The sequence below is a fragment of the Mus musculus genome, chromosome 1, assembly GCF_000001635.26.
Source record: "Mus musculus strain C57BL/6J chromosome 1, GRCm38.p6 C57BL/6J".
NCBI classification, from domain to species: Eukaryota; Metazoa; Chordata; class Mammalia; order Rodentia; family Muridae; genus Mus; species Mus musculus.
In genome coordinates this window covers 184,063,704-184,078,612 of record NC_000067.6, presented here as the reverse complement: position 1 = coordinate 184,078,612, position 14,909 = coordinate 184,063,704, and the positions used below count along the sequence as shown (strand labels likewise).

Below are 14,909 nucleotides of genomic sequence, written 5' to 3'. Positions count from 1 at the left end.
AGTCCATTTGGAATGCTAGTGTCGCTTAGATTGCTGTGCTTTGTAGTTGCCTTTGTTACTATAATAAAATGAGTGGAAAACAATCTAATACAAGCCCAGTTGTCAAGGTCTGGGCCATTCAGAAGGCAAAGAACCATGATGAAGGATGTGCTTACTGAGGACAAAGGAACAGCATGAACAGTGAGAAAGGGAGGTTCCAAACGCGATGACGTCGATGACAAAATCATCCTAGACATGAACTGCCTTTCCCACATTTCCCTTGCCTGTTTCACATTGGGTTACTAAGTCTGAGAGGAAATTTGCATCAAGTTGTGGGGGAAACAAACAAACAAAGACAAATAGCAGCCATCCCATTTTAGAAGGGCAATGGGGAGAATTATAGTGAGCATGCTTTTGCCTTGACCCTGTGACTTACCTTGACTTAGCAGGAGCCATGAGCTCAGCTCTTACGCTCTCCCCTGTTCTCCTCCTCAACCGTCCAGTCACATGATCAGCACCTTTGTAATTTCATCTTTACACCCCTCTATTTCATGTGCAGCTTTTCTCTCCCATGGCCTTATTGACACAGAGTTTTCAGGCCATGTCACACAGAAGCAATACTCTGCCAGTGAGTCTTCCAATGTTTCCAAAGCCTGGTTATTTCACACCATTGATGAAGGTAACCAGAGACAGAAATCAGGAACAACTGACAATATGGCTGTCAGTCCCTGCTGCCTCCAAAGGGCAGGTGGGTAAAACTGGCACCACTATAGTTCTAGAATATGCTATTCCTCATTCTTTGGAGTACCAGAGCTTCGATATCTTCTACTGTGCCCTGCCCCAGAACAGCTGAGATTTGAGGTTAGAAATAATTCCACATGTATCTCTATAGTTCATGTCCAAGAGACAGGTTTCAAATAAGGTGAAAGTTAAGACAGTCTGATCTTTGTTTGGCTCACCATGCTTACCCCTCAGAAGACCCAAAGAGATCAACACTGCTTCTCTATGTCTCAGTTTTCAGATGATTTGGATCCCAATTCAACACGAGTACTCATTCTCTCGTTACTCTACTTTCCCATTTCCCCCTGTTTATTCTCTTTAGCTTTTCTGGGTCATCTCTCATTTGTTGCCCACACAGTCCCGTCTCAATTGACACTAGCTCACATGACACTTTTTAGGGACATTCACACTATAGTAACAATAGTCCAAGCTGCAAAAGATGTACTCTTCCAGTGTTTTTCCCAGTCAGTAGAAATCAGTGATGGCTGCAGCCTAAGAATGTTTCCTCTATTATTTTGCATACACGTTCTTGTCAGCTTCCGTCCTCGCTCTCCACTCCATCTACCTTGGTCCAAATGTCACCAGCAGGAGCTCATCTGTGAACTAAGCTGTCTAGACTCATTGACACTGGAAAAGCAACTATCAGCTATTGAAATAAATGTGGACAATCTGGAGTTGTTGTTCTGTTCAGACCAAGGCAGTGACGCCTACTCTACTGGGCATTAGATAGACTCTGGATTCATTCCACCAGCTCACTGCATTCCTTCAGCACAGGCCCTGGGGATGACTCTTGAGGTGGATAGACTGTGCATTCTCAGAAGACACAGTCACTTCCCAACCCCATCCTGAAGGTTGCAGGCAGCTAGTGAGAGGCTCAGAATGCTGGGGACTCTGCTTTCCAGAGCCTTGGCTCTGCTGATCCAGTGGGTTCATGAAGTGATTAACATTCCTCAAGAAGAAACGAAGGTGAAGTGACTCAGAGCAGATTAGGAGAAAAGACTGGAGTCCCTCTCAGAATTCTTGGTATGCTGGTTGGCAGGATTCCTGTTGCCCCAAGGCAGACCTTCTCCTCTAAGCTCATAAACTTCCAAACACACAAATCATGTCCATGTAGCTATTGAGTCCTTCCCTTCGTTTGCAGAAGACATGATAAAAAAGCAAAGAGAAAGAAGAGGAGGGAGGGGAGAGAGAGAGAGAGAATTTTATACCCCACCAGGACTCCAACTTTTAGACTTAGAAAATGACAAGCCTGCCAGGCATCCCAAGTCACTGTGTATCAGACTCTTTCAGTTTGCTCTAGTTGACAGAAACAAAACAAAACAAAAAGACTGTTGACAGTACGGAAATGCCAAAAAAAGAGATTTACTTTTTGACTACTTCATATTCTATATCAGACTAACGTAATTCCAGCTAGCTCTCAGTTCCTATTATGTTCAATTTCCACTTTTCTAATGAAAGAAAAATTTAAATGACTCTTGGCAGGCAAGCTATTTGAATAAAGAAATCAATGTCAAAATATTTCTGGTGTAACATTTGTAAGCAAATGTTCACAAAAATATTTATGTCAAATGTAGTCACTGGGAGCCAGACATGCCAGAATTCTTCAGCGCTTACTCGCACCAGGCAAACTTTGGGGCACTACAAATCTTCCCAGTGGCTAAGTCCCTCTAGATACATATTCTCTAATAAAACGTACAAAACCGTAGGATTATATATCCTTCCCACACCACTTCCAACTGTCTGTGGGCTGAATAGCCAGCACTGTCAAAGTCCGTGTGCACACAGAGCTGATTTCTACTGACTGGGAAAAACACTGGAAGAGTACATCTTTTGCAGCTTGTACTATTGTTACTATAGGGTGAATGTCCCTAAAAAGTGTCATGTGAGCTAGTGTCAATTGAGACGGGACTGTGAAAACCATACAAGGCAGATTGTCACTGATATTTACATGTAGTTACCAGGGAGACAACTGTATATTCTAAATCCTCGGCTTGGCTGTGATTTGGTTATCAGGTCTGGCGGAAGCTGCTCAATCATGAGTCTGCTGTCTCATAGAAAGAGGATGGGGAGGAAGCAGAGGACCGCATCAGTGCTGGGATCCTTAGCCTCCCTCCGTGAGCGGTCCCTCCCGCTTTACACTCTCATCCCCATCTCTTTATACAAACCCGTGCTGAGAGGTATGAGCCTAACCAGAGAAGACAGGCACGTACAAAGAATGACACATCCCCAAACGAGGTTCATTTATATAATGAAAATAAATTCTTACACCATCAACAAAAACACACCAAGGATATTTTTTTTTTGCGAAAAATATTTTTTAAATAAATTTTTGTTTTTTTTTTTGTTTTGTTTTTTTACATTCTGATATACATATGTAACAAGGTGTATGGCACTGTAACCAGAATCAAATCAAAAGAAAGACAAATAAAAGGGGATGAGGAAGAAAGGGGGGGGGGAGAAGGAGAAAGGAGGGAGGGGAAGCCACTGGTACTGTTGAATGCCTGTCTCCAACGCCACTCCTCACTCAGCTGCCAGCTCTCCCTCAGCTGCACACTCCAAACACCATTTTTATTGCACGAGTGCCAGCAAAGGCACATGGTAGAATGGTCAGTTTCCTTCTGCCAAACAAACAAACAAACAAACAAACAAAAAGTTCTCTCAGACCCACAGAAGGGGAAAAGATATCCGGAGCATAGAACACACAAAACCGACACTAGCCTGTCTCCCCAGAGAAGGTGTGAGGCGAGCCGAGTCCACTGAGCTTGCCGGCCCTTTCTTCACACCAGTGAGCACAACTGGGCACGGTTTGGCAGGGTTTGCTTTTGACATGGTTGTGCAGTCAGTTCCAGGTCTGGAGTCTTTTCCATTTCCTTTTGGTTCTTTGTAATTGAAGGGTGGTATCTTCGGTCTATGAGCCCGCACAGACTATTTACTCAAAACTCTACAATAAGCTTACAAGGGAAACTGGGAAGAAACAAGTTTTATAATATTTTTATTTGTTGGCTTAAAAAAACAAAACAAAACAAAAAAGACCTCTTTAACCTAACTGCAATACCAGTTTAAGAGAAGTGGGTCTCATTCGCATCAAAAGTTACAGTCTTCTTACACTTATTAAAAATAGAGTCTTTAGACAAGTTTGTTTACTTTCACAAACACTCCCAACCTTAAAAAAAAAGAGAGAAAGAAAGAGAAAGAAAAGAAGAAAAAGAAAAGAAAAGAAAAGAAGAGAAGAGAAAAGAAAAGGAAAGGAAAGAAGAGCGACAAGCTAGAATCCACCTTCCCTCCTTTTCGTCTCCTGAGAGAGCACAGCCCTTTCCGTCCTGCCCGTTGTCACACAACTGTCTCCATGCCCATGAGCTTTGGTGTAAGGATTCTTGGCGTCACGCCGTTGTTTAGGTCTTCCTCAAATTCCAGCAACTGCCCCATGAAGTTGAGGTTCGGGGAAATAATTGGTCGTTTGCCTTTGACGAATTTGTAAGCGTCAGTCATGGTCATCCGTGTGTGCTTCATCAAGTAGGCGATGACGATGGTGGCGGATCGGGACACGCCGGCCTGGCAGTGGATGAGAAGGCCCTTCCCACACTGGTGAGCTTCCTCTGTGGGACAGAGAGACAAGTGGTAAGAAAGGGGGACAGAGGAAGCTTAACTTCTGCCTGAGTCAACAGTGGTTCCTTTTGCATAGAGAGAATGGATTTCAATGGTTCCAAAGCATGATGGATTCTACATGTTCAAATCTCGAGCTATAGAGTTGGGCCACAATCAGAAATTGGAGCTGTTGGTCTACATTTTCTTAAATTATTAAAAAAAGAAAAATCAGGGTTGGTCCACATGCCACTGTGTGCATAGAGAGGTCAGCAGACAACTGGTAAGGGTCAGTTCTGTTTTTCCACAATATGAATTAGTAGAAACTGGATGCAGGGTGTCAGTCTTGGCAGCAAGTACCTTATTTTATTCACTGAGCCATCTCATTGGCCCTTTACTGTTTTGAGGGGGGAAGGGTATGTGTGTGTATGTATATGTGTGTGTATAATGTACATGTGGGTATGGATGCATGTTTGCATAAGTGCTGATGCATGTTCACGTGTGTCTGTGGAAGACCATGTTCCGTATCATGTGTCTACTTGATCACCCTCCATGTTACACGACAGAGCATCTCTTGCTGGATCTGGAGCTCATTATTTCTGCTGGTCAGGATAGCCAGCTTGCTCTGGGGCACCCCATCTCAGTCTCTTGTGCCATGGGATTCCAGGCAAGCTGCTATAGCTATGTGGCTTTTACGTGAGTTGTGGGGATCCTAGCCCCGATTCTCACGCTTGTGTCATGAGTGCTTCACTGTTGAACCATCTGCCCAGTCCCCTACAGCTCTACATTTAGAAAGATAGAGCAAGGAAGTCATGGGTGGGAAAAGCACATGTCACAGGAGATGGGGAAGGCAGAAGCTATACCTACAACAGGACACACTCAGGAGAAGCAAGCTACTGTGCACCCCATAGTTATCGGACCTCTTTCTGGACAACCTTGTTCCTTTTCTATTTTCTTAACACTGGCATAAAGGGAAGAAAAAGTAGGGAAAGGAGGAGAGAAGGAATGGAGATTATGCCATGCACAGAAATGGGCATGTGAAAAAGGTCTTCTGATTAACAATGTTCATACCACTTTCCAGGCTATATGACTACATGATACATGCAGTGCTATTAGCAATATCTTCCACATGCTAGACACACACACACACACACACACACACACACACACACCTTTATCCTACAGATTGTTCTCTATAAGAGTTAGCATTTAATGCATGGCGTTTTACTAAAACTTCATAGAAGGGAAGGGTTAAAGGTCAGCTGGAAAGTTCCTATACTCAGCTTCTCATCAGAGATGCCAACTGTCATCAGTGAGGCCTGTAGAGTACTGGTCTACCTCATGGCCCTCGGCAGCAGTGTTTCACTCCTCACTTCCACATACCCTGACCCTCCATGGCCATCATCTGGAAGGCACGGTTCCCAAGTAGCTCAGAATAGAGAGCACCAGAAAGTGTTGAGTTTCATATTAAAAGCTTTGGATGCCTGTGAGCACTGGACAACAGTTTTTGTGACATTTCTAGATTAAAACACATCCCCCAGGAAGTGTCCCCAGAGGAATGCAGGTCAATGATAAGGTAGAGGAGAAGGGAGTAAAGAGACTTGTTCCTTAGCTTTAATCACCCACACTGGCTGCTTCCCAGTAGACAAAGAAACAAACAGGATGTAACTATCTCTCTCACCAGTCTGTAGACAAGCTTGCTTTGAGAGACCCAAGAGTAATGCTTCAGGAAAGTCTCCCTTTGTGAACACTAAATGACCTCCCACACCAAGGCCGTAGGACATGGTGGGTGAGAATGAGTGAGGTGCACCCTGAGTGTGACCATCTGTGCCACTAACACACTAGCTGAGTGACCTTGTGAGTCCTTTGACCCCCCCAGAACTTCAGTCTTCCTGCTCGGATAATGCAAAGGACACTAGCTAGCCAGCCTCTGGATCTTTGGAGATGAAGTCATTTGATTCTGGGGTTAAACTGGCATTGTTAAACTCTAAACCTGAACATTGCTTAGTTTATATTAAACTCAGGTGAATGTTATTATGCTGTGAACCTTGTTGTGTGCCCCCTGAAAGCCACACTATAAAATTTCAGTTTATCCAATCAGAGAACAAAACCATGCCCACCCACGTGATCCTGAGTTGTTCTGCAGGCTAAATAAATGTTGCTTGTCATTAGTTTTGTTTTTCTTCTAAAAGAGGAGGTAAGCCTGAATAATCCAGAAGGAATGTAAGCACTGTGGCTGTAATCTCTTAGAACAAGCCTATCCCATGCCACTTGCTAAATGGAAAACAAATTCCCAACTTCCTCCACCTGAAATTAAGCAGGTGGGACTCTTCTTTATAACAGCCTCAAGTAACTAGGAACTTCATCGCCCTGGTGACGGGCATTTCTTGCTCAGGACACAAGGCTTGGCTCAGATTTTATGAATAAAGAACCCAGGGCATCTTTGTACCCAGTGTTAGGAACTAATCAGTGGGGCACGCATGGTAAACACGGGAAAGAGTCATGGCCAGAAGTCAAGAACACTAGGTCCTCTGTTTTCACAGGTATAGGCATGCCGTGACACACACGTGGAGGTCAATGTGGGGCCTTGCCTACTACCTCCTTTGAGATGGGATTTCCTGTGCTGCTGTAGATTGCCAAGCTAGCTGTCCTGTGAGTGTCTAGGGGTGCTCTGCCTCCTGTCTTGTTACGGAAGAGAAGGCATTACAGATGTGTACTCTTGCATCTGACTTTCCATGGATTCTATGGGATTCAAACTCAGGTCTTCAGTCTTAAGCAGCAAACAGTTTCCCCATTGTGTCTCCTCCCAGTCCCCAGTTCCTTCCTGACACTAGAATTTCTGACATGGAAAGGTTACTTTACTTCTGAGTTCAGAGACCGCTCTGGCTGTCCTGCCAGAGAGTCCATGGGATGGCCGAGCTATGAAGGACAAGCTGGAAAGGAACACAGGCAGTTCAGAGCTGCCAACTTGCCAAAAAAAAGTCCCATCACCCTGGTGGCTGCTAAACTTGTGACATTTTTTTTCTGGCAAAACGAGCAACAACCATGGATGCTTTCTTCCTGAGACAGAGACCTGTGACAACTTGAGGTGCTAATGTGTAGAGCATTGGGCTACCTCTTTGTGCTGATAAAGGCTGGAGTTTGTTGGAAATGATGTTGAACATCTGCCACCTGCTCTTCTTGTCTTAGTTATCCTGAGTCTAGCCACAGTGCCACAAAGGCTACAAAGGCTAACTTCAGCATTGAGCTGGTGATTGCTTCCTTCTGAGGTTAGAGCCTACTTGGCAAGAATTTTCCTTCATGGGCCCTATGGGGGGGGGGTTGATCTTTCCTGCTTCTCTCAGCAGGAGACAAACTGGCAAAGGAAACATATACCTTCTTCTCATGGGCACTAACATCAGTCCTTGTCACTCAGTGTTTAAGAACTGAGATCACTTGGGTGGAAGATGACAGACAATTCACACCATCCTTCCATTCTTCCTCTGCAAGGATAAAGTGAACGGAGAAACTTACCACAGCATGGCCTGCTTCTGAAGAAGTTTCTTCAGAGCCAGCCCTTTCTCGATGCTGCCTTTGCCTCAACCTCAAGTGAATAAGCCATACACTGTGACTCACTATAACTCACTGTGCCCAATGGAAATCTCTTCCCCTATGCTGGGTGAATAAAGCTGACCAATTTGCTATGTGAAGGTTTAGGAATAATTAAGGTGACATCACGTCTCTACTTGGTGCTTCCTTCAGGGCTTGGAGGACATAGACTAGGCAGCAGGAATAGCTCTGAGCAGTTCTGCACTCTCCCTTTTAATCTTCTGGTCATACAGTGTCTAAGTGCCAACCTCCGCCATGGCGTCTTTGTTAACGGGAGGATGGAGGATAGGGACTTCCAGTTGACAGATGTTGGACAAAGAGGATGATTATTGCTTTAATATGAATGTGAAATGGTCCCACGGACTCATGTGTCAAATGCTTCATCCCCAGCTGGTGGTACTGTTTCCAAAGGTTTCTAAAATGTTAGAAGGTAGAGGCTTGCCTGAGGAAGTAGGTCAGACACTGTGCCACTCAAGGCTAAATGCTGTCCCGGTCCCTCCCTTCCTATTTGCCAAAAAGTCAGTAGCCTTCATGGGGTGACACAGAACATGGCAGTGGGCACCTCACTCATTCTTATCCACCATGTCCTACGGCCTTGGTGTGGGAGGTCATTTAGTGTTCACAAAGGGAGACTTTCCTGAAGCATTACTCTTGGGTCTCTCAAAGCAAGCTTGTCTACAGACTGGTGAGAGAGATAGTTACATCCTGTTTGTTTCTTTGTCTACTGGGAAGCAGCCAGTGTGGGTGATTAAAGCTAAGGGACAAGTCTCTTTACTCCCTTCTCCTCTACCTTATCATTGACCTGCATTCCTCTGGGGACACTTCCTGGGGGATGTGTTTTAATCTAGAAATGTCACAAAAACTGTTGTCCAGTGCTCACAGGCATCCAAAGCTTTTAATATGAAACTCAACACTTTCTGGTGCTCTCTATTCTGAGCTACTTGGGAACCGTGCCTTCCAGATGATGGCCATGGAGGGTCAGGGTATGTGGAAGTGAGGAGTGAAACACTGCTGCCGAGGGCCATGAGGTAGACCAGTACTCTACAGGCCTCACTGATGACAGTTGGCATCTCTGATGAGAAGCTGAGTATAGGAACTTTCCAGCTGACCTTGACTCCTTCCCTTCCATGTTCTGTCTCACCTCAGGCCAAGAATCAAAGCACCAAGACATGAAACCTCCAAGATCATAAGTCAAGATAATTCCTCCGTTTAAGACAACCTTTCAGGTGTTTCAATGATGGCAACAGAAAGCTTATTATCTCAATTATGCCCATCCAGGTAGTTCTGAGACTAACAGGAAGGACTATGCATTAGGTAGGTTTTGTTGTTGTTGTTGTTATTGTTGTTGTTGTTTTCCCTAACATAGGAATACACTTCAGACCTTATATCAAAACCAGAAGTAGAGGGAAGAGAGAGCCAAGAGGAAGCTCTCCGCCCGCCCTGCTGTGAGAGATAGTTACCGATGAACTCGAAGGCCTCTTCAAAGTACTGCCGCAGGTTCTGTTTGTTGCTGTCTGTGGCTGGCAGCCTCTTGTAGTTGAAGAGGCCTTTCTCATAATGGTACAGAGGAAGGTGCGTGGTGACGTTGATGACATAGCCGATGTTGAGCCTCTGCATGGTGTCTAGGTCCTGAGCATCCTGCTCATTGCCGAGGAACAGGAAGGGCAGGATGGGCGTTAGCTCTGCGTTCTCGATGTCAGGGGTGGTGGGGACAGACTGAGGTAGCATGCTCGAGGCCGCAGATGCACCACCCCCCACCTCCCGGCACTCTTGGAGCTGGAGGGAGTTGTCACAGAGGTTTCCATGGTTCTGTTTAAAACTACTGAGTCCCCCTAGAAGGAAAACACAGAAATCACATATGAGTGAAGCCCACAGTCGGGGAGGAGAGGGGAAGGGCTAAAAAATGTCGGCTTTCCCATGGAAATGGGTGTCACTATGGCTATGTGCGTACTTTAACATTTCTAAAATAAAACACAAGAGCCAGAAGCCTGTTTGGATACCCAGAGCCAGCTTCAGAGGACACTGTGACCCCTATTGCAAAACTGGGCCAAGGTGCCTGGGAACAAGTTCCACACAGCACCCCGTAATTTCATCAACTGAAAATCTGATTTGCCTCTAACAGACATATGGTCCCTGGCCTATATAGAACTCGTACTTTGGGAGCTGAGAAAATCAGGGATGATATCGCCCTGCAGAGGACTTCCGTTTGTCTCCTGGCACTGTGCACACATGTCATGTCCCCTCTATGACTCACTTTACAGAAGGACAAGTCGACTCAGTAGCAGAGCGGTTACTAGCAGGGCTTGTGGAAAAGCCAGGTTACACAGGCTAGTGTTCGGCTTGCACTACTGACCTGAGTTGCACAAGCATGTCTCTCTGAGTGTGAGTCCGAGATGGAGATAAACACAGATAAAGTGTTTAGTATATTCCCAACCCCCAGCCTTGCATGGCCACTATGCAAGAACAAGCTATTTCTATTCATCTTATTTCTGCGACTGCCCAAAGGTAGAAAACGCAGAGGGCGGCTTGGCTAATGTAGCGTAGGGTTGGAAGAGTGACTCAGGATCTACATTTTCACTTCTTCCATACATGTCCTTGACATTTGTAGATCTTGACTTCCAAGAGAGTGGCATCTGAGAGTGGCCCATTTTCCTGTACTTAGCTTTTAGAGGATTGTGGGTACACTAACCCATTAACAGTGACCTTTGATGGATCTAACAAGGCACACTCCGAGCTCAAGGCTCCGCTCTAACTTCAAGGCTTGAGTTTGGAACTCTTAAAGGTTTGAGGTTAAAGCCGCACCAGTTTTCCCACATTTAGCATGCAGACATGGCCTTGTATAAGTACAGAGTCACTCAAGGAACTCGCACAAGCACAGCTGTGCAGTCAGCTACGTGGGGTGTTCGCGCAACTCCATCTGTCTAATGGTGGAAGCTGAGAGCTGGCTCCACAAAGCTAGCCTCTGGCTTCCACACTCACACACATACACAAACACAATCACCTCAAACAAACACTCAACAACAGTAAGTTTTTTAAAAAGAAAGAAAAGGCTGAGTAAATACCAAAAATAAAACTATTAAATACATCCATGGGATGTTATGTACCCACTAAAGGAATAACTATAAAATCAAAGAAAATGATTCTATTTAATGCTAAAGGAAAAAGAGCTAATTTAAAACTTTCTGGAAAAAAAATGCCTAGCCATACAAAAAAGAACGGTTAAGGGAATGCACGGGTCAGAGTTTGTTACTTATGCTACACATATTTATACACAAACAAACCTGAAGGATTGTGGAGCTCAAATTCTACTACGTATATGAGAGAGACATTAGGAAACCTGGGAAGGGGTCACCAAAGGAGTGTGGGACACGTGGGGTCTTCTAGAAAAGGGTGAGACCCTGGGAAGTTCCTAGAAGCGATGTCTTCCCAGTAACAGAGGTCTTGAGTGTCCCAAAGCCTAAGGCTAAAAGCACAAAGCCTGAACAGAGTGAGTGAGGCTCTGCTACCAGGACAGGAAGTTCACTTGTCCACCAGCTTCTGAACTGAAACCACATCCTTTCAAACCACGAGTCTCATTTTTGACCACTAGAGCAGGTGACCTGAACACAGTGTGTCCCCGAACCGATGCACACAGCCAGCTGTATAACAGAGCACAGATCATATTTTCAGAAGGGAATAGCAACAATTCACAGTCCACTTGGTAGGGAGGGCCATCCTGTGTCTAGTCTACCAGTCAAAAAGGAGATACGGGAAGGGACAAACATGTCTTTAGGAGAGCATGTCAGAGCTTTGACTTCATTTGAATTCATTTCTGTAATTACACTCTGCCCTTGCTGTTGTCTTCTGTGGTGAAATCATTATAGCCGGGTGGCTAGCCCAAAGGAAGCCTTCCAACTACAAAGAAAAATGCAAGACACGAGGAAAACCACGTCACCAGTGAACACTTAACAACTAGAGTGCAAAACTACCCACTGCCACTGTGGCAAACTCCACAGAGGACACAGGGAGGAGCTGTGTGGCAATCTCCTGGGCTCCACAAAGCCCCCAGTAAACAGCCCCATGCTGATCCTGCCAGGGGAACCGAATTCCCTTCTTTCTGAAGGAAAAAGGCACTTGCAACCTTTTTTTTTCCATGTAAGATGGGAGGAAGGACTGGGAAGCTAAACTCAAAAGAGGCTGGAAGGGGGAAGAGGCGTCTCTGTTCTTATTTAGTGTGTTCGAGCTGTAATTTGTCTTAAAGCAGCTAGTTTGAAAAAATAAAAAATAAAGGCATACCAAAACACCCTCCCACCCCCAGACACAAAACAACTCAGCAGAGAGCTTTTTAAAATTCAGTCTCTGCCCCTCCTTCCCCAATGACATCAGCCGGAGGCTCCCCACCTGCCCAGTTGCCATAGCACTCACACAAAGACACACAATGACATCAGCTGGCATGATATCAGCTCTTTGAATGCAAACAATACAAGAAGAACTACTTTGTTTAAGGCCTTGGGTACAACTGTGTTCTGGGGAGCCAATGACGTAATGCTAACAGGTGGCAAGGGGCCTTCCATTTGCCTAGTGGGGGGAAAAAACATGGGGGAAGGGTGGATCAGAGAGAGTCCGAGACTGACACACCGAACGCTTCTACCATGGGGTGCTGTGTGCCTATCTATGTGAAATGATGTGTGTTATTATATGTCTGAGCCATGTGGGAAAGACCCTTGTGGACTACTATCTGTAGGGAGGGAAAGAGAAAGGCCGCATGTGACTGAAATCTCAGCTGGACAAGGAAGTTCTCACTGAGGGTCAGAAGAGACAGCATCCAGCTCTGTCTGCTCATGTCAGGCGTCCGTCCTCACACAAGAGTGCTGTACAGTGTCACGATGAAACGGAGACTCTCCTGGGTGGAGTCGGAGGCTGCGTGAAATAGCAGTATCTGACAGGGATATTTCAGAGGGATCTGCGTAGGGGTTGTTTGTACCTCTTAGGGGTGAGTATGGGATTGGGAGCAGCAGAAGGTAAGAGTAGAGCTCATGAGGTCATTTTTGGCCCTGCAGACCATATCAAATGATTACCTAATGAGGGGAGGGGGTAATTTTGTTTGGCCTGATAACAGAAGAATACTACACGGGGGTGGGAACTGGGAAGATGGCTTAGTCAGTAAAGGGCCCACTTCACAAGCATGAGGATCAGGGTTTGAATCCCCAGTGTCCCTGAGAAAGCAAGGGACAATAGTATATGTCTGTGATATGTGCACTGGGGAGGAAGAGATGGGGAGATTCCTGGTACCGCACTGGCCAGCCAGAGTAGCCAAATAAACAAAACACACACACACACACACACACACACACACACCCCAATAAAAGCATCATTAACACATTGTTGGCGTGGTTGGAGTAGAGGAAGAGGAATGATGGGTGGAGACACATGGGCCCAGCCTCCAGTGAGATCTCAGCCTCCGAGGAACTTGTTGAATCCCTCTCCCTTAGGAAAGCTCCGTTTACTGTCTTACATAATACATAATCATTCATAATACACCCTATGCACAGGGCTGGGGTAGAGGACACCTACATGAAGGTTTACAGATACATCACATGGCATCCCATACATCCCACCCCATTATACTCCTCATCAGCACCATGACCCCACCTACACTCCATTCAGTAATGGAGAAGCTGCTGGAGGCTGAGCCGGCCCTGATAAACCCTTGCCATGAGATCCTAAGCAGGCTTCTCATGCGTCTCTTCCTTGGTTTCCCCTTACCGATGAGAGAAAATAGTGCCTATGCAATACTATTCTAAGAACAAAATAAGTTAACAAACATAAAGTTTGCTGAAACCATATGGGGTACATGATGAACGCTTTATTAGTAACCAGAAAAGAAAAGCCTTAGACATACAAAAACTTTGGCAAGTGAACATTCTAGAATTTTCACAGTTTAATAGCCATCTGCAGAGACCAAATGAGTTCAATGGCAACCTCTGGAAGTGCCAGACTTTCTCAGGAGAAACCCCTGTCTGTAGCCACACTTCCGCCCCAGTCCTTGCTAGCTGCCGCAGTGCCTTCTGGGATCTGATTCTCTGGCCGTGGGGCTAAAGAACGAACATTCACATGCCTAACCCATAAGCAGGAAACGCCGGTGTTTTACAGAGGAACCTTGCAGACACAGGCTTCATGCTAAGCTCAGAAGTGGCCTTAGAAGTGTAAGGAGAACACTGTCAGCAGATAGAATTAGTATCTACAGGAGGGTGGGGGTGTTGCCTACTCTAAAAGGGCACTCTTACTGCTTGCTGCAAGAATGCTGATGACGACTAGTGACAGCCTTGCTTTCCTCCTGGGTTACTAGGCAGGCAGGGCATTGGCAGCAGTGAATATAGGGACTGGATGGAGCAAGTCTGTAGTAAAACGCGGTCTGGTCCTAGCCCTCACCATCTGCATCACCTCCAGTGGGTTATTTAGTATACCCGCATCTCAGTTCCCATATCAGTAACTTGGACATATTCATCCACAGACTTCCACACAGACACAGTTCTATATAATATAGCTCACAAACGACAGAATTATTGGCATATAATAAATATTATTTTATAGCTCCCCCAGTGGAAATGATACTATATCAAGCAGTATCCTGAGGTTCTGTAGGCACAAAGATAAGGCGAAAGAATAAGACCTAGCTGATGTCAAGTGTCTAAGGCCAAAATGTCCGGAGATGGGGACAGAGCACCTTAATATGAGAAGTACATGGAACAGCCGCTACAGCCATCAAAGGGGGCTTCTACATTTCATTTCCTATGAACTTATCCACATACCCCATAGATGAGAGTGGCCATTTGACAGTACAAGTGACTTCAAGTTTAGTACAAGGAGGCATGGATTAAATTATCTTAGGATCCAGCCCTGTGGGAAGCTATATTGGCAAGAGAGAAGAGGGACGAAGGTGCTGTCTTCTAGCACATAAGGGATGGAGGAAAGGCCAAGGCAAAGGAAAGGAGGGGCAA

General features: G+C 45.5%; 1 protein-coding gene across 3 annotated transcripts in view; it reads right to left on the bottom strand.

Annotated features, from left to right (window-relative positions):
• Positions 1-2,976: 2,976 nt before the first annotated feature.
• The window catches only part of Dusp10 (dual specificity phosphatase 10), a 41,256-nt gene continuing 29,323 nt past the window's right edge, over positions 2,977-14,909 (bottom strand). For 2 of the 3 annotated variants that reach the window (XM_006497189.2, XM_006497188.2), the window contains exons 3-4: positions 9,390-9,761; positions 2,992-4,355 (exon numbers count right to left, since the gene is read on the bottom strand). In XM_006497189.2, coding sequence (XP_006497252.1) covers positions 4,090-4,355; positions 9,390-9,761 — 638 coding nt within the window. In that variant the 3' untranslated portion in view covers positions 2,992-4,089. Of the gene's footprint in view, positions 4,356-9,389; positions 9,762-14,909 lie in introns of all 3 variants that reach the window. The other variant, NM_022019.6, reaches the window with a different exon arrangement.